This window comes from Periplaneta americana, chromosome 8 (assembly GCF_040183065.1).
Source record: "Periplaneta americana isolate PAMFEO1 chromosome 8, P.americana_PAMFEO1_priV1, whole genome shotgun sequence".
Classification (NCBI taxonomy): Eukaryota; Metazoa; Arthropoda; class Insecta; order Blattodea; family Blattidae; genus Periplaneta; species Periplaneta americana.
The window spans coordinates 139,771,340-139,798,891 of NC_091124.1; the positions used below are offsets into that span (position 1 = coordinate 139,771,340).

The 27,552-nt window shown below is 36.1% G+C and overlaps 2 protein-coding genes across 4 annotated transcripts in view; one reads left to right on the forward strand and one right to left on the reverse strand.

Annotated features, from left to right (window-relative positions):
* PolZ1 (DNA polymerase zeta catalytic subunit) overlaps positions 1–11,994 on the reverse strand; it is a 303,982-nt gene extending 291,988 nt beyond the window's left edge. For 2 of the 3 annotated variants that reach the window (XR_011333618.1, XM_069833727.1), the window contains exons 1-2: positions 11,833–11,994; positions 7,079–7,255 (exon numbers count right to left, since the gene is read on the reverse strand). Coding sequence is in view for 2 of the 3 variants with exons in the window: in XM_069833727.1 (XP_069689828.1) it covers positions 7,079–7,217 (139 nt within the window). In the remaining variant the exon portion in view is untranslated. The remainder of the gene's footprint in view (positions 1–7,078; positions 7,256–11,832) is intronic. The other variant, XM_069833728.1, reaches the window with a different exon arrangement.
* A 20-nt stretch (positions 11,995–12,014) lies between these two features.
* LOC138705104 (ashwin-like) lies at positions 12,015–27,413 on the forward strand. Its single transcript, XM_069833730.1, has 4 exons — positions 12,015–12,192; positions 16,223–16,404; positions 17,637–18,057; positions 19,337–27,413. Exons 1-4 carry the CDS (start codon positions 12,103–12,105, stop codon positions 19,409–19,411), a joined length of 768 nt encoding a protein of 255 aa, XP_069689831.1. The 5' UTR covers positions 12,015–12,102; the 3' UTR covers positions 19,412–27,413.
* Positions 27,414–27,552: the final 139 nt, after the last annotated feature.

Sequence of the window (27,552 nt, forward strand, 5' to 3'; positions counted from 1 at the left end):
TCAAAAGTAGTATGACGTAGTAAAAGTGTAATAGTCAGAGAAACATATTTGCAAAAATTGTAGCTGTGATGCAAACGAGTCATTCCACGTCAAATCGCACAGCAATAAAACACGACCTTCTCGGAAATGGTCGAATTTTTTTTTCATGAATTCCAGACATCAAATAAGGAGACCCATATTGTTTTATTTTCACAATTATTAATTATTTGTGTAGTTATGACTATCTGAAGTTATGCAAATTATGCGCGAACTGTTACATAAACTCACTTGGAACTCTGTATCCACATATAATTGAGATTTGTGGTTCGGCGCATTTGAAAGACTAAATACAACACTTTTTATTGCTTTAGGCCTATCACAAATAAATTTAAAATTTGGCCTATTTTTTTTAATCATTTCTTTTTCAAAGCAAAATTACAGTATTAAATAGCCAAGTTAAAATTCTGAAAAAATTAAGACTTGTTCCCTGATGTATTATCTGTAAACTACTGCATTCAGAAATGTGGGATCTGCACACATACATTTGTAACAATTTATTTTCCGGAAGCATGCACGCGCTCGCGATTCCCAGCTAATGAACTACTTGCAGCCATAGGCTAGAAGGCTCCCCATGGAAAGTTTTACGAAATCCCCCATTGCATAACTGATCTCGCCAGACTACAAAGAACTGCATTCATTCATCAAATGATTAATACCTTAAGGAACAGTAAATATCTAAAGTTACTTTATTATTGTCAGCACAGCTAAGAGGGGGGAGCCCTTCACAATGCTATAAGTTTATATTGTAATATAGCCCAGTGTTTAAACGATAGCAAGGCTGGGTAAGGCAGTAAACTTTATGACAGTAAACAGATGACAGGAGACAAAATATAGAAGAGAAAAATAATCAGTCAGGGTTTGAATTTCATGGAGTGATGTGACTTCTATACAACATGAGTGAAGGTAAAGATCACGTAATATATAATAAGTGTTTAAATCCATTTGACCTTCCTAATCACACTTTTAAAAAGAAAAGAATACTAAGATGCATAAGTAGCGATTTATTGATAAAGCTCAATTTAAAGGAGTCTTTGAATGTGCGAATATGTGATTCGTTCCGTATAGGTAAGGTGAAATTATATGTGAAGCCAGTAGTTCTTGTGATATTAATAAACATGAATCAAATGAAAGTGCGGACAGAGAAAGTGATTATCCCAGTTCTTCTTCTAGCAGTTCTATGGATACAGTGCTAGAAATCACCAATATTGAGGAATTAAACAAGAGTTTCATATCAATAGAATCCCCTATCAAGAAAAGAAAACTCCAACGAAAACAATACCCCCGTGAAAAGTTTCAAAAAGTAAAAGGCTCCCTAGAAAGTAAAGTTTTTCATGTAGAAGATACATCGTCATCCCTTCAAAAGTCAGCCATATTTTATTTTTGACGGAATGCAAACAAAATATACAACCCGAAAATTACACAGTTATTGCAGACTTTTCTGAAAATTATTCATTTGTAATACAAGATTCAGTACAAGATGTGCATTGGAACAAATGCCAAGACACAATACATCCTTTCGTAGTATATTTCAAATGAGATACAGAAATTCGTCACAAAAATATTCTTATCATCTCAGAGAGCATGAAACATAACAACAATTCCTTTCACTTTTTTCAATCTGAAGCAATCAATTTCTTAAAGCAAGAATTCGACGATATGAAAAAAATTATTTACTTTTCTGATGGATCAAGTTAACAATACAAAAACAAAAAGAATTTTAAAAATAATTTCCTACATGAAGACGATTATGGAATTAGTGCTGAATGACACTTCTTTGCAACGTCGCATGGTAAAGGTCCATGTGATAGCATTGGAGGAACTGTTAAAAGACTTGCCACGAGACCAGCCTATACAAGATCCTAGAATACCACAAAAAAAAAAAAAAAAAAAAAAAAAAAAACTGTTTGGTCACAAAAACATTTCTAAAGTGTCATTTATATTTTGTCCACTGAATAAGCACAAAAACCACACTGAAAATTTGCAGGCCAGATAGCACAATCTAAAACCAACTGGTACATTAAAATTATATTATTTTTTTCCATTGTCAAAAACTGAAGATTTAGTAAAACAATTTTCTTTCAAGAAAGAAGATAGGTGAATGAAAATTTAAAGTGTAGTGTGAATGAAAACAAACGTTTAAAAAGCATAATGTACAAATATTTGAAGATATCGTAATAAGTAAATTATCAGTGTTTCCTCGAGTGACTTGATCCATACTGAGTGTAATCTTGCAACATTCAGTCATCATCCAGCGCAGATAAACCTCCCAGCGCGCTTCAACGCTTCCTGTCCACTGCTGCTGCACCGACCGCTACACATTGTGTCGTAAATAATTAAATTTCCATTAAACTATTGGAGATCCCACTGTGATTTTTTCTATACTTTTATTTATTTATCTAAACGATAACAGCTCCCTGTATTAATAGGCTGCCACAAAGACAGAGCATATTGTGCAATAGGCAGTTGGAAGTATAAATAATATACATACAGTATGTTTAAGTTGAAGGGACTCTTACAACAATGACAAGAAATGACTGAATAAATAAGTAGCTACTAATTAATTAGTTGAAGATCATTGTTGACTGTATAGATGGTTGCGGAGTATAAATATTGATCCTCTCAGAGCTGCAAGAACGATGTCATCAATTGCCTTCCTCTGTAGGCCGAAACGTTGCCAGGTCTGGAAGAAGAAACCGGGAATAGTTCCACGCGCTCCAACCATAAGGCCTATTACTTCAATTTGTTGTAGACCGTATTTGTCCATGAAATATGGAACGGTACGTACATAGATGTCGTTTTTTTCCCTATTTACGTCTTCAGGTTAGCTCTTTTGTTTTTCAAATCTAACGGTGGGATCGATGATGTAGCCATTGTTGTTATTTGGCGGGATGGCAATCATGTCTATTCTTCTTGTACTGCCATTGTCTGCCAGTCCGTGAACTTCTTCGAACACTTGAAAATTTATTGATCTAAACTGTTCAGCGATCATCGAACGAATTCTATGGTGTCGTGAGTTACGGAGTACTTCACCCTGCGGACAAGAGCCCAGGACATGTGCAAGTGTTTCTGACTCTCTGTGGCATCGCCGACAGAGGATGTTGTCCCGAGTCCTGCCCGGAAGGGAATGTACGGAAGACACGTGTGCAGTCATTTTAATAGCTTCACGCCACTCGCTAGAGGTTAGGCCTTCACGATGTCGTATCCTGGAATTCGCCAGAGTAAACTCGCTGTATAGCTCTACGCCAAGACCTTTCTGAGGTAGCTTAGCCCACGCCTCAAATTCCTTTTCTCGCAGTTTTTTCCTCATACGTCGAGCGTCATACAAACTGGTCCGTGGGTCTTTAATTACATCGGATATCTCGGTTAACTGCAAAGATTTGACGCATTTGGTGCTTTCTGTAAAGAGATCTCGAGTGGCTGTGACGTAGGGATTGGCTGACAGTGCGAGGATGCGACAAGTATTGGCGTGCTGAAGATGGGCTTCCCACTCTGCTTTGAAGAGACCAAGACCTTTACACTTCATATCTGAATAAATCATATGGTCTGGCGTGTCCGTTGGGAGCTGTAGAATTTGTTTGAGGGCACTTCTGATAAATTTATCACTGTCTTGAAGGAACTTAATTGGGATTTTGTTCGGCTTCGGGTCTGGAAGGGATAAATCAATGATGTACAAATAGATGTGTTTAAAACCAGAAATTTTTGTTCACATTTCAATAAGGGTGTAGAAGCCAGTAAATCGAGTTTTTTGTGTAGATTCTGAATTGTATCTTTAGAGTCAAAATTTAGGGAATCATTAAACGTGACGCCGAGATACTTAATTGATTCTCCGTGTTTCAATACTCTTATCCGACAATTAACATCTAGATCCAAGGGTTCTTCTACAAGTTCCCCTTTCTCAATACGAATACCAACACATTTTCTTGGGTTTACTTCGAGGCCTATCTCATTAAATTTCTGCATAGCTATGCGTGTTAGTTCTATAGCTGCTTCTCTACTTTTGCCAATGATTGCGGTGTCGTCAGCAAAACCCAAAACTGTAAAAGGTGGCAGGTCTGGGCTCAGTGTTTTGCCATAATGTTTACAAATGTTATCTTCAGTTAATTCGTCGAGGATATGGTTAGTTGCGATATTATATAATATTGGTGATAACGGTGACCCCTGCATGACGCCTCGTAAAAATGAGACTGCTTAAGAATACTTCAGTGCAACATATTAGGCATTTTTTTAGATTTTTAATACGGCTATTTCACATTGGTATCTAACTTTTAAAAATTGAATCATAAAAAAATATTTGTAATAATTATATTAAAATTAGTTAGTAAATATTTAACAAAAGACAGAACTTTAAGCTTTTAAATGCATTTTTCAAAAAATTTTTAACATCAATATCCTCGGAAATATGACGCTTTAAATGTTGCATTGTGCGACATTTTTAATGAATTTTAACATGCAGTATTTTAAAAATATGTGGACTTAGGAGGAAATAAAAATACACTTGTTGGTTTATTAGACCCATAGAGTTGGTAAAAAAAAATATATAAACGCAATCAGAAATATGAAGGTCAAAATTTGTATAATTTTGTGCGATTTGACGTGGAATGACTCAAATGCTACTTGGAAGAGTAAAGTGTTTCAGCAACAGTGTTTTAGTTTCTAAGAAAAAAGGAGACGACGTAATTTCTCACTTACAGTATTCCATAATACATTTTTTGCTGGAATGAATATATTTATTAAGAAAGTGTGTGGCTCATCTAGAGATCTGCCTAGGCCAAGTTTTTCTAACTTGCTCACACCTTTAAAGACATGAAAGCTAAATTACAACACTTGGGATATAAGTTCAGAGAGTGTGCTTTCGAATTAATTGCAACAAGTTCAAGGAGATGCGTATAGGATCTCCGCAAAAGGAAATATTAACCCTAAATAATGACATAACTGCATGCATGAAGGAATTTACATACTTGGGCAGTGTTATAAATCATTAAGATGGCTCAGACAGTGATGTAAGAGAGAGAATAAAGAAAGCGAGATATGCTTTTGGACTGTTGAAACCAATTTGGAAGAGTACAATATATAGCCCACCATTAATACAAAATTAAGAATCTTTAACAATAATATTGAACCAGTGTTACTTTATAGCTGTGAAACATGGAGAGTAACAAAATCTATTACAAACCAGCTACAAGTGTTTGTTAACAGATGTTTGAGTAATATGCTCAGGATATTCTGTCCGTACAGATTACAAATGAAAGTCTATAGTTAAAAATCACACAATGACCAATAGAACTGAAAATTCGAAAAATAAAGTGGGGATGGCTGGAATATACAATTTGCTGACCTCCAAATGATATAGCCAGGAAACCACTTGTTCGGAATCTTAAGGCAGTCAAGGAATCGGCAGATCCAAGATAACATGGAAACTACAATCCTTGCAGAAGCCAAAAGCAGAGCCAAGACGTGGGGAGAGATCAAAGTGCTCTCACCAAGAACAGAGTCAGATGGAGGAGTTTTCTGAGAGCCCTATGTTCCACACTGGAATGATGGGAACATTGATTAATTGATTGACTGAAATTTTTCCAACAAGTGAGTTAGGTTTGAATAGCAATAGACTACTGCTGCTGATTGATTCAGTTATTGCAGGGAAGTAACTTATTATTAGTGTTTTACAGTGAGAAATAAGGTTGCGACTGATATTAGGCCTACCTATTGCCTCGTGGTGTGACAGCACATTTTGTCATATCTCCTCTTACTTGATGTCGATCTCCAATGATGGGACTACATGTGGAAATGCAGGCTTATGATCCAATAGGTTCGTTCCAACAAGTGGTTCATAGATCAGTTCATATACGGTTCCTGTACCATCTTATGCGCATGCGCTAGTTGAGCATCTGCTATGAGATTGAAACTGGACTGGACGCTGTTGGAACGCTTTCGCGGATCGTTATGTACTAAATCCAGAGATGCTATAAATGTGATCATCTTTGCTAAGAACGGGATGCTTATTATAATTGTTTTGCAGCTAATTCTAATTGCAGAAAATAGAATTTCGATCATTTTCTATAAAAAGATGACAAAAAATATGGAAGGCAAGAATTCCGTTAATTCAATGTCGTGTACTGGGGGACTCTCATCTAAAAATAGTTCTTTTTTATTATTAATGTATTTGCGTTATTTATTATACTCTTAAACAAAGCTGCATGTTGAAATTGTAATTAACTATTTCAATACCCAAATAGTTTCCATTCCCTTTCTTTTTGGCGAAAATTTAAATTAAATCTCTAGTTTTATTATTCATCTGTACTGCCACTCTTCATCTTTAACCTTATTGATGTGAACAGTCATTCATGTCTTTCTTCAGTATCCAGGAGACTTCAGTGAGCTTATGCGCATGCGCGTCTTACGTACTCTTCCGTACAGACCTCAATCCACGGACTATTTCTGACCGTTCCGAACCCGTGTCAAAAGCTTGTTGGAACGCCCGACTGCAGTACATGTTTCCGGTTCAGGACTGGTTCGGATTGTGTTGGAATGCTTTTTCTGTACTGCACATGCTAACGATGGTTACAGACGGTTCCTGACTGCTGTTGGAACGAATCTAATACGAACTGTGACAATGCTGAGTCAGCTGAGTGCTTGTTCTATTACATCAACCCTGGGTCATGTGATATTAATGAATTGTAATTGGGTAAGGTGCCGCCAAGCCCCACACGTGCAAGTCCACTCACAAAATGTCAATCACAACCTTAATTCTCAGGCACTGTAGAAGATCTAAGAAACTGGGCGAAGAGTGTGTTTTTGTGGAAATTGATGAGGCGAAAATAGGGAAGAAGTATACCTGCGGTAGACTGTTTGAGTGACACTGAGTTTTGGTGGCTTGGAGTGTGAAAATCCCAGTGCACTCTATTTGTTGTTGCTATTGAGTTGAGAGCCATGGATACATTATCTCAAGTTATTAAACTTGGGGGAGGGGGGTGTAAATTCGAGAAAAAAAATGGTTGTCATGTACCAAATAGTGTTTTTTACGGGGAGCTGATGCATCTACCTGTTGTTGTTGATCCAAATATACGGATGAGAGGAACTTGTTTCACTTCAGTGCCACGAAATTCTGAATATCCCACATCCAATTCTGGGATGGGAGATTCCATATAATGGTCAGCAGAAACAAAGCGCACGGAAAGCATGGTTTAGGTAACACGTAGCATCATTCTTCTTGAAAAATCTGCAAGACAAACAGGTACCGATAAAGTACTGTTAACTATACACTACTTATATGTGGTTGTTAAATTACACTCTGGGGTCATTCCACGAGATGAGGGACATAAAGACAAAATTTTATATTTAATCGAAGAAACTGTTCTTTTGCATTAAAAAATTCTCCAATTCATTGACTTTATACAGCATAGTATAATTTTAATTTTGGCGGCATAATTTCTTTGTTCCCAACAAGCAAAGTCGACATGGCTGCTACAGAGGGATTCTGGTGAGATTACATCATTTGATTTTAGGACATAGCTATCAGAATATTAAATTCCATGAAGTTAGTGCTATATTACCTTTGAAAGTAATTGTTTCAGTGCCTGTATGTAGTAACAATGAGTGGAAATATAATCTATTAAAGTAGTTATCCACTGTTAAAAGAAATACTTAGGTTATGTAACGTTTGTTACAAAAATATTAATTTTATTTCATAATTAGAAAACTGTTTTTTATTTTAAAATGAAACTTTGTATTATCTTACTTCCTCATGTAAGCTACATAAATACTAGACGTTCTGATTTTTAAAATAATAATTTTATATAAATTCTGTGTAACAAACGTTACATTAAATAATAACAAAAGTTACATAACAATGTGGTAACGTTTGTTACACAAAAAATAATAAGATAATCAGATTTAATACAAGAAATTATTGATTAATGGCCTATGTTTGGTAGGCCTATATTTAAAATAAGACGTGTTTTAATACGTTTTCATGTTAGATGGGCCATATATGCATTTCAGTATGAAAAAAGCTCCAAAATCTGCTGCTGAGAGAATGCGCGAGTACAGAGCTAGAATGGACACAGAAAAAACTCAAGAGAGACTAGAAAAGTGTCGTAATATTATGAGGAAACTTAGGAAAAAGCCAAAATCAAAATCAGAAAAATCTGCAGAAAGAGAAGCCACTAGGAAGCGAGTACAAGAATATCGTAGAAGACAAAAAGCAAGAGTTTTAAGTTCATGTATTTTGAAAGACGGTTCTTCAGGAAGTCCTTCTTATAAGAGTGCAAATTCTTTAGGAAAGGCTATAAAAAGAGCACAAAGAAACCTTCCAAGGAGCCCTCGAAAACAAACAGCCGTAGTAAGAAAGCTTGCCGAATCATTTAATCTATTAGTACAGCCAGCAAAACATTCCACATCTTCTACATTGTCTATTACTGCAGATACTATGAAAATGGTGAAGGATTTTTATGAATGTGACGATGTTTCCCGGCAACTCCCTGGAAAAAAAGATTTTATTATAATACGTGAGGATGGAAAGAAAGAATATATGCAAAAATGACTGCTTGTATATCATTTGCGTGAAGTATACACACTTTTTCAAGGGCAGAATCCAAATGTAAAGATTGGTCTATCAAAATTTTGTGAAATGCGACCGAAACATGTCAGGTTGGTCTCTGATAAGGATCAGATAATGTGCTGCTGCCCTTACTGTGAAAATACGCAGTTAATGATTTCAGCAGCGCCCTGGAAAACAAGTGAAAAACCAAAAACCATCCAGGGGCTTCTGAAAGAAACAGTTGGTCAAGCTGAAAATAAGAACTGTATGAAAAGAAGTTGCTAAGAATGTGGAGATATTGAATCCACGCTGATTACAAAAATTGATGATGACTGTGATGAGGTTCACACCAAGCAATGGGAAGGTGGACATCTGGTTCAAAAAGATATGTCTATAAATGAATCTTCACTTATTTCAAGAATCAGCTAACGCAACTATCCAATCATATATACAATAAAAGAAGACAATGGAAGGAACAGCAGAATCAAAAATCATCACTACAACCAGGACAGCTGATTCTCCTAACAGATTTTGCTGAGAACTATGTAGCAAAATTTCAGAATGAAGTTATGGCAGCACACTGGACACACACATCAGCTGAAACATCAACGACAATCTATACTGCAGTTTGCTATTTCCGAAAATCTTCTACTGATGATGTCACAACAATATGTTTAGCAGTCATTAGTGATACACAGTCATGGCACTGCTGAAGTTGCTGCTTTCAATGAAATCCTACTAAACTACCTGTCTACATTAAAGCAGTCTCCTATAACTTCAGTTTATCTGTGGACTGATGGTGCTGCACACATTTTAAAAACCGGAAGGCAATATCATACTTATGCACATTATCCAAAATTCTAGGATGTAATGTTGAGTGGAACTATAACGAGTCTTACCATGGTAAGGGCCCACACGATGGTGTTGGAGCTACCCTTAAACGTAGTGTATGGAAGCGAGTTTTACAAGGAAATGCTACCGTGCAAAATGCTGAGCAATTTTATGACATCACAAAATCTAAAATTTACAACATACATTGTTTTTATATCCCTGCTGGTAAAATTGACTCAATTGCTGCAAAATATGTAGAAGAATGGAAAAGTGCATTGCCAGTGGTAGGAATCCAACAAGCCCGATGTGTGAAAATTGCTGCACCAAACACAGTTGGGCTCTTCTCAAATACTGGAGATGTTGAACCATTTAAGAAACGTAAAATAAAAGAAACGCAGGAAGAAACAAGCAGTCCTACAAAATCTACTCATTCCATTGATTATGCCATGAATTCAAAATTTTCAGAACTATCAGTTGGTGATTACGTATTGGTTCATTACCCACAAACTGGACAATATTATGTTGGACATATAATCCTTCTCAATTATGTGAGTAATATGTGTAGTGTACAATTCATGAGAAGAAGAGAAGGAAAGAACACTTACTTTGTGTACCCTACAAATGACGATATAGATGAAATATCCCCAGACCTAGTTTTAAGCACATTGCCTAAACCTAAGGAAGTTAGGGGAAAATTTATTTTCAACACAAATTTTACTGTGCTAGTTGAGTAAGAATGTTATTGTACTCTCAAAAATTACCTTTTTTTTTAAAATTATCACTAGGATGTTCTTTACAAACTGTTCAATTCTGACTCTGTAACGTTTGTTACACTGTTGTAACGTTTGTTACTCTAAGTTTTTAATTATTTTCAAGTAACATACATCTGTAGAATTAAAAACGTTTATGTCATTTAGTTCTGTAATCTTCCTAGATTCAAGCTGTATTTTTTTTATCTGACATAAAATATTGTAAGAACAGAGAATCACAACAGTCTTTCACAACTTGAGAATCCATGTCCTTTGATGTAACGTTTGTTACATTTTTTCAAATTGTAAACCCAAGAACATGCACCATCACAATATTATATTTTTGGTACTATATAATCTTCACACTATCCTCTATTACCAGGTATGTTCCAAAGTATTGCTCTTGTCTACAGTTGACTGCAGAAAAATGTTAAATGTTCAAATCCATGTAAGAATGTAACGTTTGTTACAATGGAATGACCCTCTGGCTTTATAATACCAGTACAAACATTCTTTCTGAAACGGCTTCATTCTAAGTTAACCAATTCGATTTGCATACAATTAGAAATATGAAACAAGAAATCAGGGTCAATGTTACTTATGCCCCGCCCACTATAGAGACATAGGCCAATTTTACACATATTAGATTAGGTTAGATTTGGTTAGTTATACGATTATAGCGCAACATTGGCAGTGACAAAAGTGAAATATTCGTTCAGTGGGCGTTGGATACTCTACATTCACCGAAATCAGTTCTCCTAAGATATCGGATTAATATTTGTTTTTCAAATATTATGACATTTTTAGACTTGTAATGCTCATCTAACTTCCATAACCTTCCACTTCCCTAACTTCACTTTACAAGAGTATTTATAACCACAGTCTGAAGGGCAGGGGATACAACACACCTAAAAATACCAATAGAATTACAACGGAAACTCAAGACCGTACAATGGTGCATGTCGCTAAAGCTATAAATTTCCTCAATCAACATTTCATATAACCAAAATATATTTGAACTTTTCTAAGTGACGAAATGGAAACAGAAAACATAAGTTATATTACCAAATTAGTTATTAATGATTAATATTCTACATTACATACAATATTAGCCTACAATGAAAATATAAACTAAATATAAATCTTTTTAGTAAAAATTATCTGAAGTATAAAACGATAAATAAAAGTTAAACATGATAGCTTTCATATAACATCTGTCATTTAGGTCTATACTTTGAGTACAATGTAAAAAAATTCCAATAAATTTACATTGTGGCTATAAGACACACTCTTACAATGCTATAAATCATTCTAAGAAAATTAATAATATCAATATGCACAAAACATGAGGTTCTGAAAAATATCAATCATACTGAGTTATGGACGGTTATCGTTCCCGCCACTTGTTACTTTTGAAATAACTGATTGACAAAATAGTAATATAACATTACTGCTATTGACTTCGAAGATTGACCTCTCGTATTCGATACTTTGTGTCACATTATAACACAAACAATGAATCTGTTTACGTATAATGGCTCAAACACTGGCCATTATCAATATACGTCCAAACTCAATTTTTGTACGTGGTATTTATGTTCTTTTAAGTTTATCGCATTAAGTGCATAATAATGAACAAAGAAGATTATTATTCGAATCATGTCATGCAATTCTTACACATTCCAGATATCAAATTCTCATCTGTAAACAATTTTCTTCTCTGTAAGACGTAATTTTTTTTTTTTACCGCTTGCCACTGATTACACCAATACTATCACTCCCACCCTCATGTCTGTTCTTGTCCGTCCGCTTATGCGCGCTTATGTCCTATTGTCCTATAAATAATCTCGAAAATAGATGTCAGCACACCAGTGTTTATGTAGGAAAGTGGAACAGTTGGAAAAGAATTGACAAACGCTATGCACTCACCGGTGCAGGAAAATACACATGGCGTCAAACGGAGAAGAAAGTAGTGATTTTTATCTATTTCAACCGGAATTATTGAATGAAACACTATTAAGACAAATATTAGAGCAAGTGAGTGCACGATAAACCTGCTATTACAGCCATTCAGTTAGGCTTATCTATTTATTCTCTTGAATTAATTTTGTTTACGTTGTCCTTATTGTGTCCGTGCTGTGAAGATAAGCATATTTTTGTTATATAAATGAAAACGGGAAGAACTTATGAAGAGGAATACAACAAATTATGATTAATAATTTTTTTGCAGAATGTGATGTTCTTATTTAAGTTACCTCTCCTCTCAAGAAAACGTAATGTTTGTGAAGATTTAGGTTATGTGCATGACAACATTAAACTGATATTTTTTTTTTCTTTCAACGAGGCAAAATTGTCGAAATATGTTAGAATCTTGGTAAATTTAATCGTACATATCTTCTATATTTGGTTCGCCTAATTATTTACTTTAATGGCACCGCAAGTTTCCCATATTTTGCACATAGCATTTGATCGTGTGGATGTGTTGCACTATGTTTTATCCTCCGTCGGCGTGTATTTACGTAAGTACTGCGAGTTAAAGGTTAAGTTAGGTCAGGAGTAGCTAAGTGAAATGAGGCCGAGGAATGTGACAAAGTTAGAATGGGTTAGATTAGGGAATAGCTAAGTGACAGGAGAACGCGACAAGATCAGTGGATAAGATGAGGGAATAGGTGACATGAGGCCGCGCATTGTGACAAGATTAGAATGGGTTAGATGAGGGGATAAGTAAGTGACATGAGGCCGAGGAATGTGACTAGGTTAGAGTGGGTTAGATGAGGGGATAGGTGACAGGAGATTGAGGACTGTGACAAGGTTAGTCATCTTCCCTCATCTAGTGCCGGTGAAGTAAACAAAGATGAAACTTCGATATCTCCGAACACTACACAGCGGAGATTGAAATCTGTTCATATTCCTCGGATTCACGTCACTTAGATATCCCCTCAACTAACCCAGTAACCTTGTCACATACCTCGGCCTCATGTGACCAGCACTAATGTAACTTATGAATTGTCATAACCGAAGCTCGGAACTTGGGGACTTGTGTGTCTTGTGCATGAGTAAGGTTAAAGGTACAACGAACACAAAGCTCACGCTGTAAGTGCTCATGGACAGTCGTATGCACTAAGAAAGTAATCGCCACAGTTTAGTATAGAGCTATAGTCACGAAGCTTGAGGTTAAGAGAGTACTAGGAACAATAGACTGTGCCAGTACTATTTCGCATTGTCTGTGATGAGGCGATAGTAGCGATCCTAGTGGTTAGTAACTATCTATGGATCCATATTCCCTACATATTGAGCTTCGTGACTGTATATATTAGACTTGGTGGTCACATCGAATGACAAGAAGATGGTCGAGGAAACTGTCATGTCGAAGCCAGTGACATTCAGAGAATTACAGGTATACGGTCTGTTTGAGGAAATAGAAAATACGTGTTATTCGAGTGGGTATTATAGAAGTTTGAAAATACATTTTTTTAAACATTAGGTACAGAATTCCGTGAAGGAGATACATTATTTTCTTCGAATGAAGAGTTTATATTTTGAAAGTTGTGGCACACAAACTAGAGGCTGGAAATGGGCATTCATAGAAAGACATAGCAGTCCCTTAAATTGGTGGAAAATTTGTCCATAGTCATGGATCAAGTTGTAGAGGGACCTGCCCTAGTAGTGATACACAAATTAAAAACTATTTTCGAGAAAAATTCAGGATATACTTATCTTTCTCAGATACGAGATCAGCTAGCAACTGCTGAAAATTGAACAGAAAACAATGACAGTGACAGTGAAAACATTCAGTATTTTAAGTTTGCTCCCGTCACTTCTTGTGACGTGGAAATAAGTTTTTCTCGTTTCAAATCATGTTTAACTAGCAGGCGAAGAAGTTATGGGTTCAGAAATCTTCGAATGTACGTAGTTATGCACTGTAATAAAATGTACAGAACAGAACAGTAAATTTGATATATTTCTCATGTTTATTTTTATTATAAAGGATGTTTAAAAAATACGGGGCATAATTTCAGGTATGTATTTCCCACATGTAGACAATCAAAATAGTTCATTACAACATGTGTCCGGAAATGCTTCATTTCCGAGTTATGGCCTTCACAACATTGAAATTCACCAGATCGTTTTTCTTTCCGCAGGTCGTTGTCATTACAGAAGATGTTCAAAATGTCCACCTCCTGCTTGAATACAGACCTCACATCGATGTCTCATTGACCTGCGAACATGATCTCAAACTCCAGGAGTATTGCGTATGTCCTCAGAACATGCCACAATTCGATTCCGAAGGGATTCCAAATCAGGCACCGGAGACGTATAAACCAATGATTTTAAATGGCCCCACAAGTAGAAATCGAGAGGGTTCAGATCAGGTGAGCGTGGAGGCCAAGCAATTGGGCCACCTCTACCTATCCATCGATCAGGAAACCTTCGATCCAAGTACCGGCGAGCCGTACGACTGAAGTATGCAGGAGCGCCATCATGCAAGAAGTGAATGTGTTGACGATTGATCAGTGGAGTGTCTTCTAGAACATGAGGTATGGTGTTTTCCAGGAAGTTTGTATATGCCTGCCCCGTAAGTCTGTTTACAAGTACATTGGGTCCAACTAATCGATCACCAATGATACCGGCCCACATGTTGAGGGAGAACCGCACCTGGTGATGAGATGGAACAGTTGCACGTGGGTTTTCATACGCCCATACATGCTGATTGTAGAAATTTGTTATGCCATCTCATGTGAACTGTGCTTCATCTGTAAATGATACTAAGGCAGGAAAGTTCGGATTTACACCACACTGCTGCAAGAACCACTGACAGAACCTAACTCGTGCAGGGTAATCTGCTGGTGACAGGGCCTGTACACGTTGCAAATTATAAGGATACAATAATTGATACTCTTTCAACAGTCTCCAGACAGTTGTATGAGGAACATTGACTTGCAACGCTACCCTTCGTGTGCTGATAGAAGGAGTCATGTTCACAGCCTCCAGAATCTGCTCCTGTACTTCTGGAGTTGTAGATCTTGGTCGTCCCCTTCCCAAACCAGGAGAGTTAAATTTTCCATACTCGCACAGACGGTAACGGAGACGTACAAATGTCTTCCGATCTGGACATTGTCGCTGTGGGTACCTCTCCTGGTACAAACGACGAGCCAGCGCAGCATTGCCGTCTGCCTTACCGTACATGAAGTGTATCTCTGCCAGCTCTTGATTTGAATACATGTCGCACAGTCTAACGCCTACACAACACTGAATGTAACCTTCGCCTCGGAATGAACTGTCAGAGTGCCCTCTTAATGTCTCCTTTGATGGCAACGACCTGTGGAAAGAAAAACGTTCCGGTGAATTTCAATGTTGTGAAGGCCATAACTCTGAAATAAAGCATTTCCGGACACATGTTGTAATGAACTATTTTGTATGTCTACATGTGGGAAATACATACTGAAATTATGCCCCGTATTTTTTAAACACCCTGTATATAGGTATGCTATAAAATTACGTGTTTCAACCTGCCTTAATACTATCAATATAGAAACCATTTTTCTAGCAGACCTGGCAGTACCTCCATGCTGGATGCGGGAGTTTGTTGACATTGAAGTCCGGTCGTTTAGCCATATGCAAAGATACAAGTCCCCAAGTTCCGAGCTTTGGTCATAACCTTAGGCCTAAATCACTTTCCCGGTCACTTAGCCACGTGCAAAGACACAAGTTCCGAGCTTTGGTCATAACCTTAGGCCTAAATCACTTTCCCACTAATCCAACGAGATAATGATGAAATCGAGTTAGATTAGATTGATGCTGATCATATGAAGAAATGGTGTATAGATAAAATTAATTGAATATCTCTTGTGTGTAGTGTGGGGGAGATATCGAAGTTTCAACGCATTAAGTACCTACTTAGTCAGGTCTGCTAAACTAGATCCGTGTTACATTTTAAAATAACAATATGAGGTAGTATTGTATTCACACAAGTTAAACATAGTTGTTAACATCAGTTTATCTTTTAGGTTACAAAGGTTCTGTTATTGATGAATATGTAATTATACTAACATGCCTTTAATTACAGAGATGTGTGAAATTACAAAGCATGAATACAATGACAAAGGCACAACTTGTAGAGATATTCTATCGAGTAGCAGTTCCTTTACCACAGAGGATCTACAAAGAAAACCGAAGAGGAAAGTTGCTAACAAAAATGAGAGGGAAGCAGGAAAGGAGCAGCAGAAAATCCGAACCTATAGACAAAAAGTATAATAAGCAGTATTTTGTTATTTTGTAGTTACGCACTTGAGATTTTTTATGCAACATATTCATCAAGTTTCATTTTTGTACTTCTGTAATTCATTATTATTTAATAATGAAACCATAAACCAATTAGAGTGAACTCACGAGTTGACAATAATTTGAGAGTAGTGGAATGAAAATTAAAGGGAAAACGAAAGTATTCGAAGATCTATTCTGACTCTACTTTGTGCATCATGGTTCATTTATAAAATATGGTGATGAAACATTTGTAAATTTATTGAGAAATGGTAAGCTGATTGAATTGTAATTAGTTCAGGGTTCTAGTAGTAATAAGAACCTTGAATAGAGGATGTTTTGTATGAAACTGAGCTAATTTAAATATAAGTTTAATATTTTTTTGTTCCTCCTCTCAGTTGCATTATTTGTACATTGCATGTCTAAAATTAAAGTAACATTGTAATTTATTAAATATAGGCTAGGTCAGCAATTGTAATTCTATTACATTATGTATTGTTGGTTTTTAAATATAGGAGAAACCCTCTTATTCGGCACCAAAGGGACCAGGCTAGTTCTGGATACGAGATTTTGCCAGATAATTGAATAAATACCGTTAGGCCTATATACCAAAAAAAAGTTCGCATTTCATGGTGCCAAATGTTGAAACTGCAGCCATGTGAAGCTTATTTCTTTATCACTTGCTGAACTGGATAGACATAAAAACTGTGTGGATTTTCCGTATTAAAACACATAACACAACACAAATAATACACTAATTTTAAGTTCGAATATTCACTGAAAATTAAAGTTTGTGCGAACTTCCTTATGTGGCAATACTGATGGCTCGAACATAATTAAATAAACATAAAAACTGTGTGAATTTCCTTTATTAACACAACACAAATAATACATCTTGATTACACAACTGAAGATGGCTGATAACAGGCTGAAACATCTTAACGAGGTAATGTAAAATTTAACATGAGAAAAACACATAATACGTTTTCCGAAAAAAATAATACACTAATTTTAGGTTCGAATATTCCTAACTTCCTAATGTGGCAAAACTGACAACCCAGACTGTGGCAATGTGGCAGATTTAAAGATTTTTTTTTTGGCCCAGCCAAAAGTACCGTTGTTTTGATATTGCTGGTTATTTGGGTGCCGGTTACGAGGGATTTTATTGTAGCTAATTAAGTTTTTAAGTTTGTGAAACTTACTTGTAACTATCATTACAGATCTAATATTACATATGGCTTAAGTGAAGCATCAACTTCACGTGATCATGGCTCCCATAATACCGGAGATCGTCTGAAACCACCTCCAGATGCAATAAATTTTGAACGCAAGAAGATAAAACTAAATTCTAGTTCGTCTTCGAGATCTGATGATTTGGATAGCATCCAAATCAAAAGGCTGAAAAAATTTGATAAGTCAGATACAAATGGAGATATTCTTGATAGAATTATCATTAATGACAGGCGTAAAGAAAAAGAAGAAAAAAGTGAATCACAAAGTATGAAACAGAAAACTGTGGATGACAGTAGTACAAATAAACTGAAGGGCCAGTCTAAACCCCAAGACTCTCATAACAGTGAGCGAAGTTCTGGATCTAGAAAGATCATACTGAAGAGATCACATAGCAGTTCGTGTTCTGAGGTAAAGTATATTAACATATTTATTTGTACCACCATCTTTATGCTGAGATATTATGTAAATATGTTCTTCAGAACTTTTCAACTTGATTGTATGTGTAAGTGTGTCTAAATATCATAAAGAGAAGATATCTAAAAAAAAAAAAAAATTAACCATTTTAAAGGATCAGATGAGAATTTTATTGAAGTTGCATGTCATAGTGTTCAACTCAGAATGTTACTTTATAGTTATTTTAATGAAAATTGAATCAAATGACCCATACCAACACATGGTTTCCTTTTAGCTGTTAAAATAAATATGGAAACTGAGTGTGACATATCTGATGTTTCTCCAACAGTCACATCTTTCACTCCAATGTCCAAATATCATTCTAAACGTCTGTCCCATCTTGAAAATCTCTGCATTATGCCAGTCAAATATTCCATCAATTTTCAATTTCACATATATTATATGGAAGACAGAAGTTTGAATTTCACCTAAATTCTTAATACAAATTATCACACACTTCATGACCTACTCTGTTACATTTTCTCACTTGTCACCACAGGGCCCAGATGTTTATAGGCTAATCTAAAAGTTAAAAATGGTACTGAGTATATCTCATTGGTTGTGTCAAAGAACATGAGAGGTAAGCTCCTGGTTTACAATGCTTCGGAATTCAAAGTCTCTTTGCTAAACACATAGTCTTTGAAAGGGGTTGTTAAATCATGCACCCCAGATTTTATTACATATAGAAAATGTACCATAATCTTCATTTTATTTACATTCACTGTCAAAAAATTAATGAGACTTCGGAGTCAATGTTCACTGGACCATAACGAAGTATCTATGCCAGTGAGGATTCTACCTGAGATAGAGGAAATGTTTACTGATCTTGAACTATACAATGTTGCAATACTAACTTTTAGATCATAAACATCCAGGTTCTAGCTATTACTTTTAATGTTAAAAATCAATCCAGAACATGCAGTAACCATCTAGAAATTTGTCTTTGAACATCATAGGTTGTTTTTATTATGAGAGTAGAATAAATTCCTTCTAGAAAATATGTCCTTTTGTTATGTTAATAAATAAAATGATGTATACAACTTGTGTGTAATGTGAACATTTTTGGACTCGTACATTTTCAGCACAAGCAGAAGGGGAGGGGAGGGCGGGAGTTCTTCTTGTCATACAAGTTATAGAAATACATAACTATTATGGAAATTCTACATTGATGAGTGTTGTAAAGTGAAAAGATACAGTAAGTGAGAATAAAGGAGCCTTGTTTTCTTTATTTCAGAATCCAAACTCCACGAACACAACTACTAAGGATTCGGAAGTGAAGAAACAAAAGACAAAAATTATGTGGCCATGAAATTCTCTAAGTGAAAATGTATATGTGGTATATGTAGGGATGTGGATTATTGTCATAGATGTTAGCCCATTTTTTAAATTAATTTAGCCTGAAAATCCAGTTTTACAGTGGACAGTGAAAGACACATTACATTACATTGCACAAATGCCATTATGTTGCAATTTTTTTATACAAGCAAATTATCTTCGAAGTGGTGACTAATGTGATTTGATTTTTTTTTCCTTATATATATATATATATATATATATATATATATATATATACTTAATTCGCTATCAGTTTGTTAAAATGCGTTTCCATTCCACATAGTTGATAGGAAAATGCTAACTGGAATGGAATGCAACTTCTCGATTGTGAAGCTTATTGCTTGAGTAACTCCTGCTTCAGAATAATCGAAATAGCTAACGATTGGTAGCTAAATAATGAAATATGTTTCAATCAAATTTACATTAGGTTATGTACATACAGTTGTATATTTTATTTTTCTATGACTGATGATGAAGTTTTACTTCCGCATAACAATTAATTGTAATTAATCAATTTACAGATAAGTAATTTAATTTTGTATTTGTACAACAATTTTTTTAGTAATTTGAGTTCAAAAGAGTCGACATGACAGTATACTTGTGTAGAAGTATCGACATGTTTGTGGTTGGAAGAATAGGTAATTTATCTATGTAATGAAATTCTAAACATAACACTTGTTCGATGAGTATTAATTATTTAAATTATCACTATCCTACAGTGTATAGAGTGTCCCATATAAAAATATCATACGAACTAAGTCTTTATAGCTTTGTTCGGATATGATTGAGAGATGTTATCAGTGAAAGATGTCATTCATACCCATGTACGAGTAAATGTTTATTGCCTGTCTGTGCCATGAATTCCGTGTGTTTTGGAATAAGCGAGTTTAGTTCTGAATCCCAGCACATGTCTTTTCAACTGATTGTCACAAGTGATCTTGAGTAAAGATTCTTTCATCATACACATAGGTCCCCCCACAACCAAAAATCACAAGATAGGATATCTGGGATCTTCCAGACATGGAACTGGTCCACTCCTTCCAATTTTTCTTGGAAATATCAGATTCAAAATAAAAGTTCTTTCACTACCTTAGTGTACCATCTTGGGTAGGATGTCTTTCAGAATACACTATTCCCTTTAGGTGCTCTCACAAGAAAAAATCACAAGCTGTGTAATCTGGTGATCTTGCTGGCCACGGAACTAGTCCACTCTTTCCAATTCATCATCCTGAAAATATCAGGCACAATGTTCTCTCACTGCACAGCTGTAGTACGCTACACTAGAGCATCATTCTGAAACGACATCTGGTTTCTGGAAGTATGTCCTCCAGCAATGTGGTTAAGTCATTTTGAAGAAAGAGCAGGTACGTGGCAGCCATCAACCATGATGGCAGCTCCAAGGAACCAAACAGAATATCTCCAATAATTTCCATTCAAACGTTAATAGAAAATTGATGTTAATAATGCACTTCTATTACAGCGTGAAGGTATTCATATTCCCAAGTTTGCTGATTCTGTTGGTTAATTATTCTATTGCGTGTAAATGTTGCTCCATTTATTGTCATTATCATAACATATTTAGATTGTTTCACTTTCGAATAAGCCACTATGTTAGTCTGTTCACATAGTGCATAGGTTGTTGTAGAGCCTAAACTGTTTGCCCATGATGGATGTAGCTAAAACTGATGTGACAGGCACTGAGGGGGATGATTTATACTGAAAGACATCCTACCCGAAACCACTTTTGGTAATCATTTGTGAAGGCATGTGCTGGGATTCAGAACTCTTCTCACTGCTTCCAAAATTCAAGGACTTCATGGCACTGTTGGGCACTCCTGTGCTGTAATTGTAATGGTAGGCTCAACATATAGGGAATTATAAGTATGGACACTTCGCATCGGTGCCTTTGATATAGTGTGACTAATTTGAATGACCTTCAAACCAGCTTGAGTGTGAGATTCTGCTTTTTCCCTAGAGTTGACGCTGACATCACACCAGCTAGTAGTCGACACAGTGGAAATATAACAGACATATAATTAATACATCTGGGTACATTATGTAAAAGGTATCCCCGTAATATGCCATGAAGGCACTTGGGGAGCATGGAGGTAGAGCCCCATGCTTTCCATGACCTCGGCACTAGAATGAGGTGGTGTGGTCGGCACCAGTACTCAATTTTATAGAAGGCTAAGTGAACCTTGGGGCCGTTCTGAAGGTTTGGCAACGAGAAAAAATCCTGTCACCACCTGGGGTCGAACCCCGGACCTTCCAGTCCGTAGCCAGCTGCTCTACCAACTGAACAAATAAAATAAATTGGACCGATGAAATAATAAATCCCTCATTATCTGTAATGTCTAGACTCTAGAGTTCCTTTATAATGAGAGTTGAAAAGTTGATCCCCTCAACAATTACAATATGTAATGATTTGATAGCACTGAAAATGGAAAAACAAAACTCTCATATTTAGTTATTATCGAGAAACTTGTGTGTGCTCAATTAAACCCTACATCATATATACCCAGATTGCTCGGCCTTATAGGCGTTGATGGTAACAACTTTTGTCAGGTTTACTATGCTGCCATCTACAGTAGTTGTTACATAAGGAGTCACGTCATAACTCCCATTTGAATTGCTTTAGCAACTGTACTGCCATCTCATGTTCATTTACGGTGGACAGGTGGCGATCTTGGCGGTTGTTCTCTTTAAAGTGCTACTGATTTTAACATAGCTATCTGTTATATATGTGATCTGGGATTACACTAACCTCTAGCACTTGAAAGTGGAACTGAACACTGACGGAGCGCATGAACACAGAAAAACAGAACAGGAAAATTCGCTCAGTATCCATTCTGTATAATCCCTATTTGCTGGTAGGCCTTTTGAACACCTGCTATGAAGGTGACATTGTAAACAGTGACGATGAACATTTACATGGGTATGAACGACATTTTTCATTGATAACTTCTCTCTGTGACAAAGGTGTATAGACTTCTGCTTCATATGACATTTTTTTTGTTAATTTTTAAATATAGAATATGATGCACATGTTATTTAAGATATACAATTTATGGGACATATATATATATATATATTCTGCAGTTACCACGATTACTGGTTGAGTGTAAGAGAAGGCCTTACAGTCTTAACTCTGCCAGGTTAAATAAAGGCATTATTATTATTATTATTATTATTATTATTATTATTATGTGAAATAATTAATTAATTGTGCCATTGCAATATATTTCTATATGTAACACTCTGCCTTTAATGTAAGGAACATGACTTTTTATTTATTATTTTAGTAGGTTATTTTATGACGCTTTATCAACATCTTAGGTTATTTAGCGTCTGAATGAGATGAAGGTGATAATGCCAGTGAAATGAGTCTAGAGTCAAACACCGAAAGTTACCCAGCATTTTCTCATATTGGGTTGAGGGAAAAAACCTCAACCAGGTAACTTTCCCCGACCGGGAATCGAATCCGGGCCATCTGTTTTCGCGGCTAGACATGCTAACCGTTACTCCACAGGTGTGGACTAAGGAACATGACTTTACCCAGGAAAAGTTTTCAGAAGAAAATATCTTTTAGTTTATTTTATAAATGGAACTAGTCGAACCACTTGACAAACTGTTCAAGGCATTGCACAGAATGTATGAACTGCACAGGAATGGTTTCCTGAATGAAAGATAAATTAATAGCATATAGAAATAAAATATTTAAGGTCAAGGGAACTGTTCGCAATAGCATATAAGAATAAGCAAGCAATTTGAAGTATTTTTCATTTCTGTCACTATTAATTTAACTTCAGAATACTTTTTTTTTTTTTATCCAATGCCACCAGATTGTCTTTTCGACATTTCTGGTCTTCTCTCCTGGCTGTGGCTTAGTTGTAACCCACTTCTGAGGTTGGGGCGCCTGGAAGGCGGAGTTACAATACCCTGATGATGTGATAGGATGATTATGAAAATGTGGTGCCAGGAGGGGTCTTAAATCTAAACTTAACCTAAATTCCAGACCATGGACGAACACAGGAATAATCCCCTTTAAGGAAATTTCCTGTGCTCTAACCGGGACCTCGTGAACTATAGCCAGAAGCTCTGACCACTAGACCATGAGGCTGGTCCTATGTTGTAATATAGTAGCCCTTCTAATATGCCCTCTCCCCATGCACGGCTTGCTGTTGCTGCAGTGGCTATTGCGACTTTACTGAGGAATATAAAGTATAGCCTATAATGCTTTCACGTGTTAATAAACTAGGTTACCTTGTTGACTAGTTTCGGCCTGGGGGTTTTCACGCCATCTGATTCTGTTTCCTGTAAGGTTGCGTTTGTGTAGTGTAATCTTCTGATGATGGCCCCCAGGCCGAAACTAATCAACAAAGTAGCCTAGTTAATTAACACATGAAAACATATCGTCAGCATACAAGTGAAACTCACTAAGTCCAGAACCATAGTTTTGAGATAACTGAAGTTAAAGATTTTGTCATAGGCCCTAATTATTTACTTCATATCTTTCGTTAGAGTCAAGATAGGAACCTGAATTTTTTTTTAATGTTCATTTACATGTTCTGAATTGACTCACCCAGTAAAAAGAGGTATTTTATCTTATTATTTTGTTGGTATTAATTGTTTTATGAAAAAATGGCATGGACTTAGTTTTTATCTCCTGTGTCCTTGGACTAAGTTTATTTCACCTGTAATAAAACTGTTCAGGACAATACTTTTAAGCGATTTATGTGACTTGTAATTTAAATTTCTTCATCAGAATTATCATGTGCTTGCTCTACCAGGGCCGTCCCGACAATTTGCGAGGCCTGGGGTGGAAACAAACCACAGAGCTCTCTAAATAAGGCAGAAATATGAGTTCCAACAGATAGAACAATAATAATAATAATAATAATAATAATAGAATCAAGGGTAACAATCGACTTAGGGCCATGCAGCTGGATATCCGGTGTCATGACCCCTTATCAGCCATTAATATTATAACAAAGGTAAATCTTAAATTTGAGGTATGTGGAATAATCCCGGGCTACACTGTCTTATCTAGGCCTACTATTAAACATTAAAAAACTCCTTCATCAACTCCTCCTTTTGTAGTTTTTTCGTTGTTTCACTTTCAATTCTTTTGAATAAACTAACCACTTTCTTGAACATCTTTCAGCATTTACTAAGATACGAGAGCATAACTCCGAAGAAAAATGTCTGTACTGTCCAAGGGAAAATTATAACTGCCTGAAACTTGTTTTGGTCCTTTTTCCACAAAGAAGTCTCTTAAGCCAGCATCAATGAAACCAGACCAGTTTTCTGGATCATCCAAAGCATTAGTTGAGTATTTAGATGGTAGATGTGGCGGAAGAGATTGTGATTGTGGTGAAGATAGTGAAGGACTCCTGTTGTTGGGAAGATGAAGTAGGGGGTAAACATTCGGAATCAATAGTAAGTGAAGTAATAGAATCTGAGAGACTTGCACATTCACCACCGATGCTACTAATAACTGAGAAATTACTCTCTCTGTTAAAATCGCCAGTAGATGCTGTGTCACAGATTCATTATTATCTGCGGAAAGAAAGTTGTCAACTGCCCCTCTTTGAGACTTTTCAAATTCCTCGCCCTTTCTTTTTTTGCGCAATTTTTCAGCTCCCAACTGATATTTACACCCCCTATCCCTTTTTCTCCCTGACATTACGACAGCACTAGAAAAAAGTAACTGAACAGAAGAAATAATTCACACACACAGCACTAAAGAAACGCCATTAATGACTGGCAGTAGTTACTGTTACCTTATTTCACTGCTTCCGGAAAGAAGTTCGAATGTGGGCTTATTTTTATTTTAAACTCGGTGTGATTGTTGCAACAACCGAATACCTAATCACAAAGCCAATAGCATAACAAAACACTAATATTACTGGACTAGTACAACTACTACTTACTATTACTGTTACTGCTACTACTACTACTACTACTACTACTACTACTACTACTACTACTACTACTACTACTACTACTACTACTACTACTACTTCTACTGCTAATAATAATAATATTATTTTAATATTCCTTCCTTCAAGTGTCTAGAATTTGAGTCAGGAACTCTAGTAGCATGTTGAATAACAGATTCTGTTGTACTGGGTGGGCCAAGACAAACCGAACTCAAACCTAGTAATGAACATAAGAACTGGAAGGCTATTTTATTTTATGTTTTTATACAACTCAATAATAATGCACATTGACTTTGATCTTGAACGGAGGGTAAGGCGTGGAGAGAGGGATAATGCTAAAGCTTGCTTGTAAAGAAAACACCTGCAACAATCGAGTTATTTCGTGCTTCTATACCGAATATCGGGTTCGGTTTATCTTGGCCCTCTCTGTTTATAAGTAATACAAAATAAAGTAAATTTTCTGTGCCAGTCATAAAGATTGCAGTATATAATTGTTAGGCTACCGTACACGTGAAATCAAGGTTCAGTTTAGTACAACACATCAGTAATTAAACCTTCAACAAATGGTACAACATTTGATCCACATACATTAACATTATTGTCAACAAGTTTCATTACGTATATAAAAGCTATCTCAACATTCACTTCGCTATTTCTTTTTAAGTTTCTCACAGTAAAAATTGTAACAAGAACATAGGAGTGACATTATTTTAATTAGTAGTCGACAGATTGATTTTTGTTTTTCCTGGCTGCGGGGCACCCAAAGTGCTGGGCCTGGGGCGACCACCCCACTTGCCCTGCCCAAGGGCCAGATCTGTGCTCTACTGTTGTATCTCTTGCATGAGGTGAGGTCGGCAGGATTTCGTATCAGTGGTGTAGTTCACGTGAAATGACATTTTTCTTGCATAACTGAAGGTCATCATTGTCTTAAATATGATTAGAAGCTGCTTGTTGTATAGTGATGGTATTGTCTGCGGGTTACTGGGAACTCACTGCTTCATTCATCTGTAACACTGAAATTGTCACTTTTTTTAACGTCTAATTATCATTATAACCATATCTTTATTGAATGACATTAGGAAGTTCTTTCTGAAATTTAAAACATTTTATTCTTAACGAGTTAACTTCATTCTCATATGTTTACCATTGTGGAGTAACAATTAGCATGTCTGATCGCAAAATGAGCAGGTCCAGTTTCAAATCCTGGTTGAGAGAAGTTACCTGATAGAAGTATTTTCCGGGATTTTCCCTCAACCCATTAAAAGCAAATGCTGAAAATTCTGGAAAATTTTTGGCGCTGGACACTGGATTCATTTCCCCTGACATCACCTTCATTTCACTCAGACACTAGATAACCATCATAGCTAATAAAGCATCGTAAAATGAACCAAACCCATAATCTTGTTATACCTTGTCTGTTAATTATTTTGTACAAGGGTCTTAGGTTCAAAAATTCATTGTACAGCAACTCACGTGTACCATAAGGGGATCCCCCCCTCACTTTTTTTTTTTACTATCTTGCCATCTTGAAAACAGTCTACATTTCACGAACACTGAAAATGTCAGTATTCTTCTTTACGGCCTCTATTGCACTATGCATAAAATCTACTTTCATAAAAGAATGGCCACTTTCCATGAAATTTTTGCCCTATTGTTTTCACTGTGAGTGAGAGGCAACAATATGGAGTAACGAAACTCTCATTTGAGTGTTTCTGTTCAGTCTCCCACAAGTATCGCAAAGTAATGTAAGATGAGTTGCTTCTGATTTCAAAAATGCGATGTATAATGACAGGTCCCAATTTCAGCTGCATTCTCCATTCAGTTATGGTTTTCATATTTTATTTGCAGCAAGAAGTTCCAATTGTGTGTAAGTTTTTATAGTCTCATTAGTCATCAAGTATTGGAGAGAGAGAGCAACTGCAATAGAGCAATGGATTTCTTTTATTCGACATTACCTCCATGACCCTATATCTCAGAACTCTAGCTATGTATGAATCTACAAATAATAGATTTTAATAAATATGAATAAATTAACTTCTAAATTCTTTATCATACACTGCCCGGCGAGTCTACAATTTCATTTACACCATCTGGTTCCAAATATGTATTAGTTCCATTGGATATTTCCTCCCACGTCTTCAGATGTGGAAGAATCAGCAAATGCAGTAAGTCA

What these genes read in the sequence shown, in the direction of transcription:
- LOC138705104 (XM_069833730.1), top strand. Translation starts at nt 12,103, where the DNA reads ATGGCGTCAAACGGAGAAGAAAGTAGTGATTTTTATCTATTTCAACCG. An exon ending in TAAGACAAATATTAGAGCAA is followed by an intron (nt 12,193 to 16,222) that starts GTGAGTGCACGA and finishes CTTTAATTACAG; the next exon opens with AGATGTGTGAAATTACAAAG. An exon ending in ATAGCAGTTCGTGTTCTGAG is followed by an intron (nt 18,058 to 19,336) that starts GTAAAGTATATT and finishes TCTTTATTTCAG; the next exon opens with AATCCAAACTCCACGAACAC.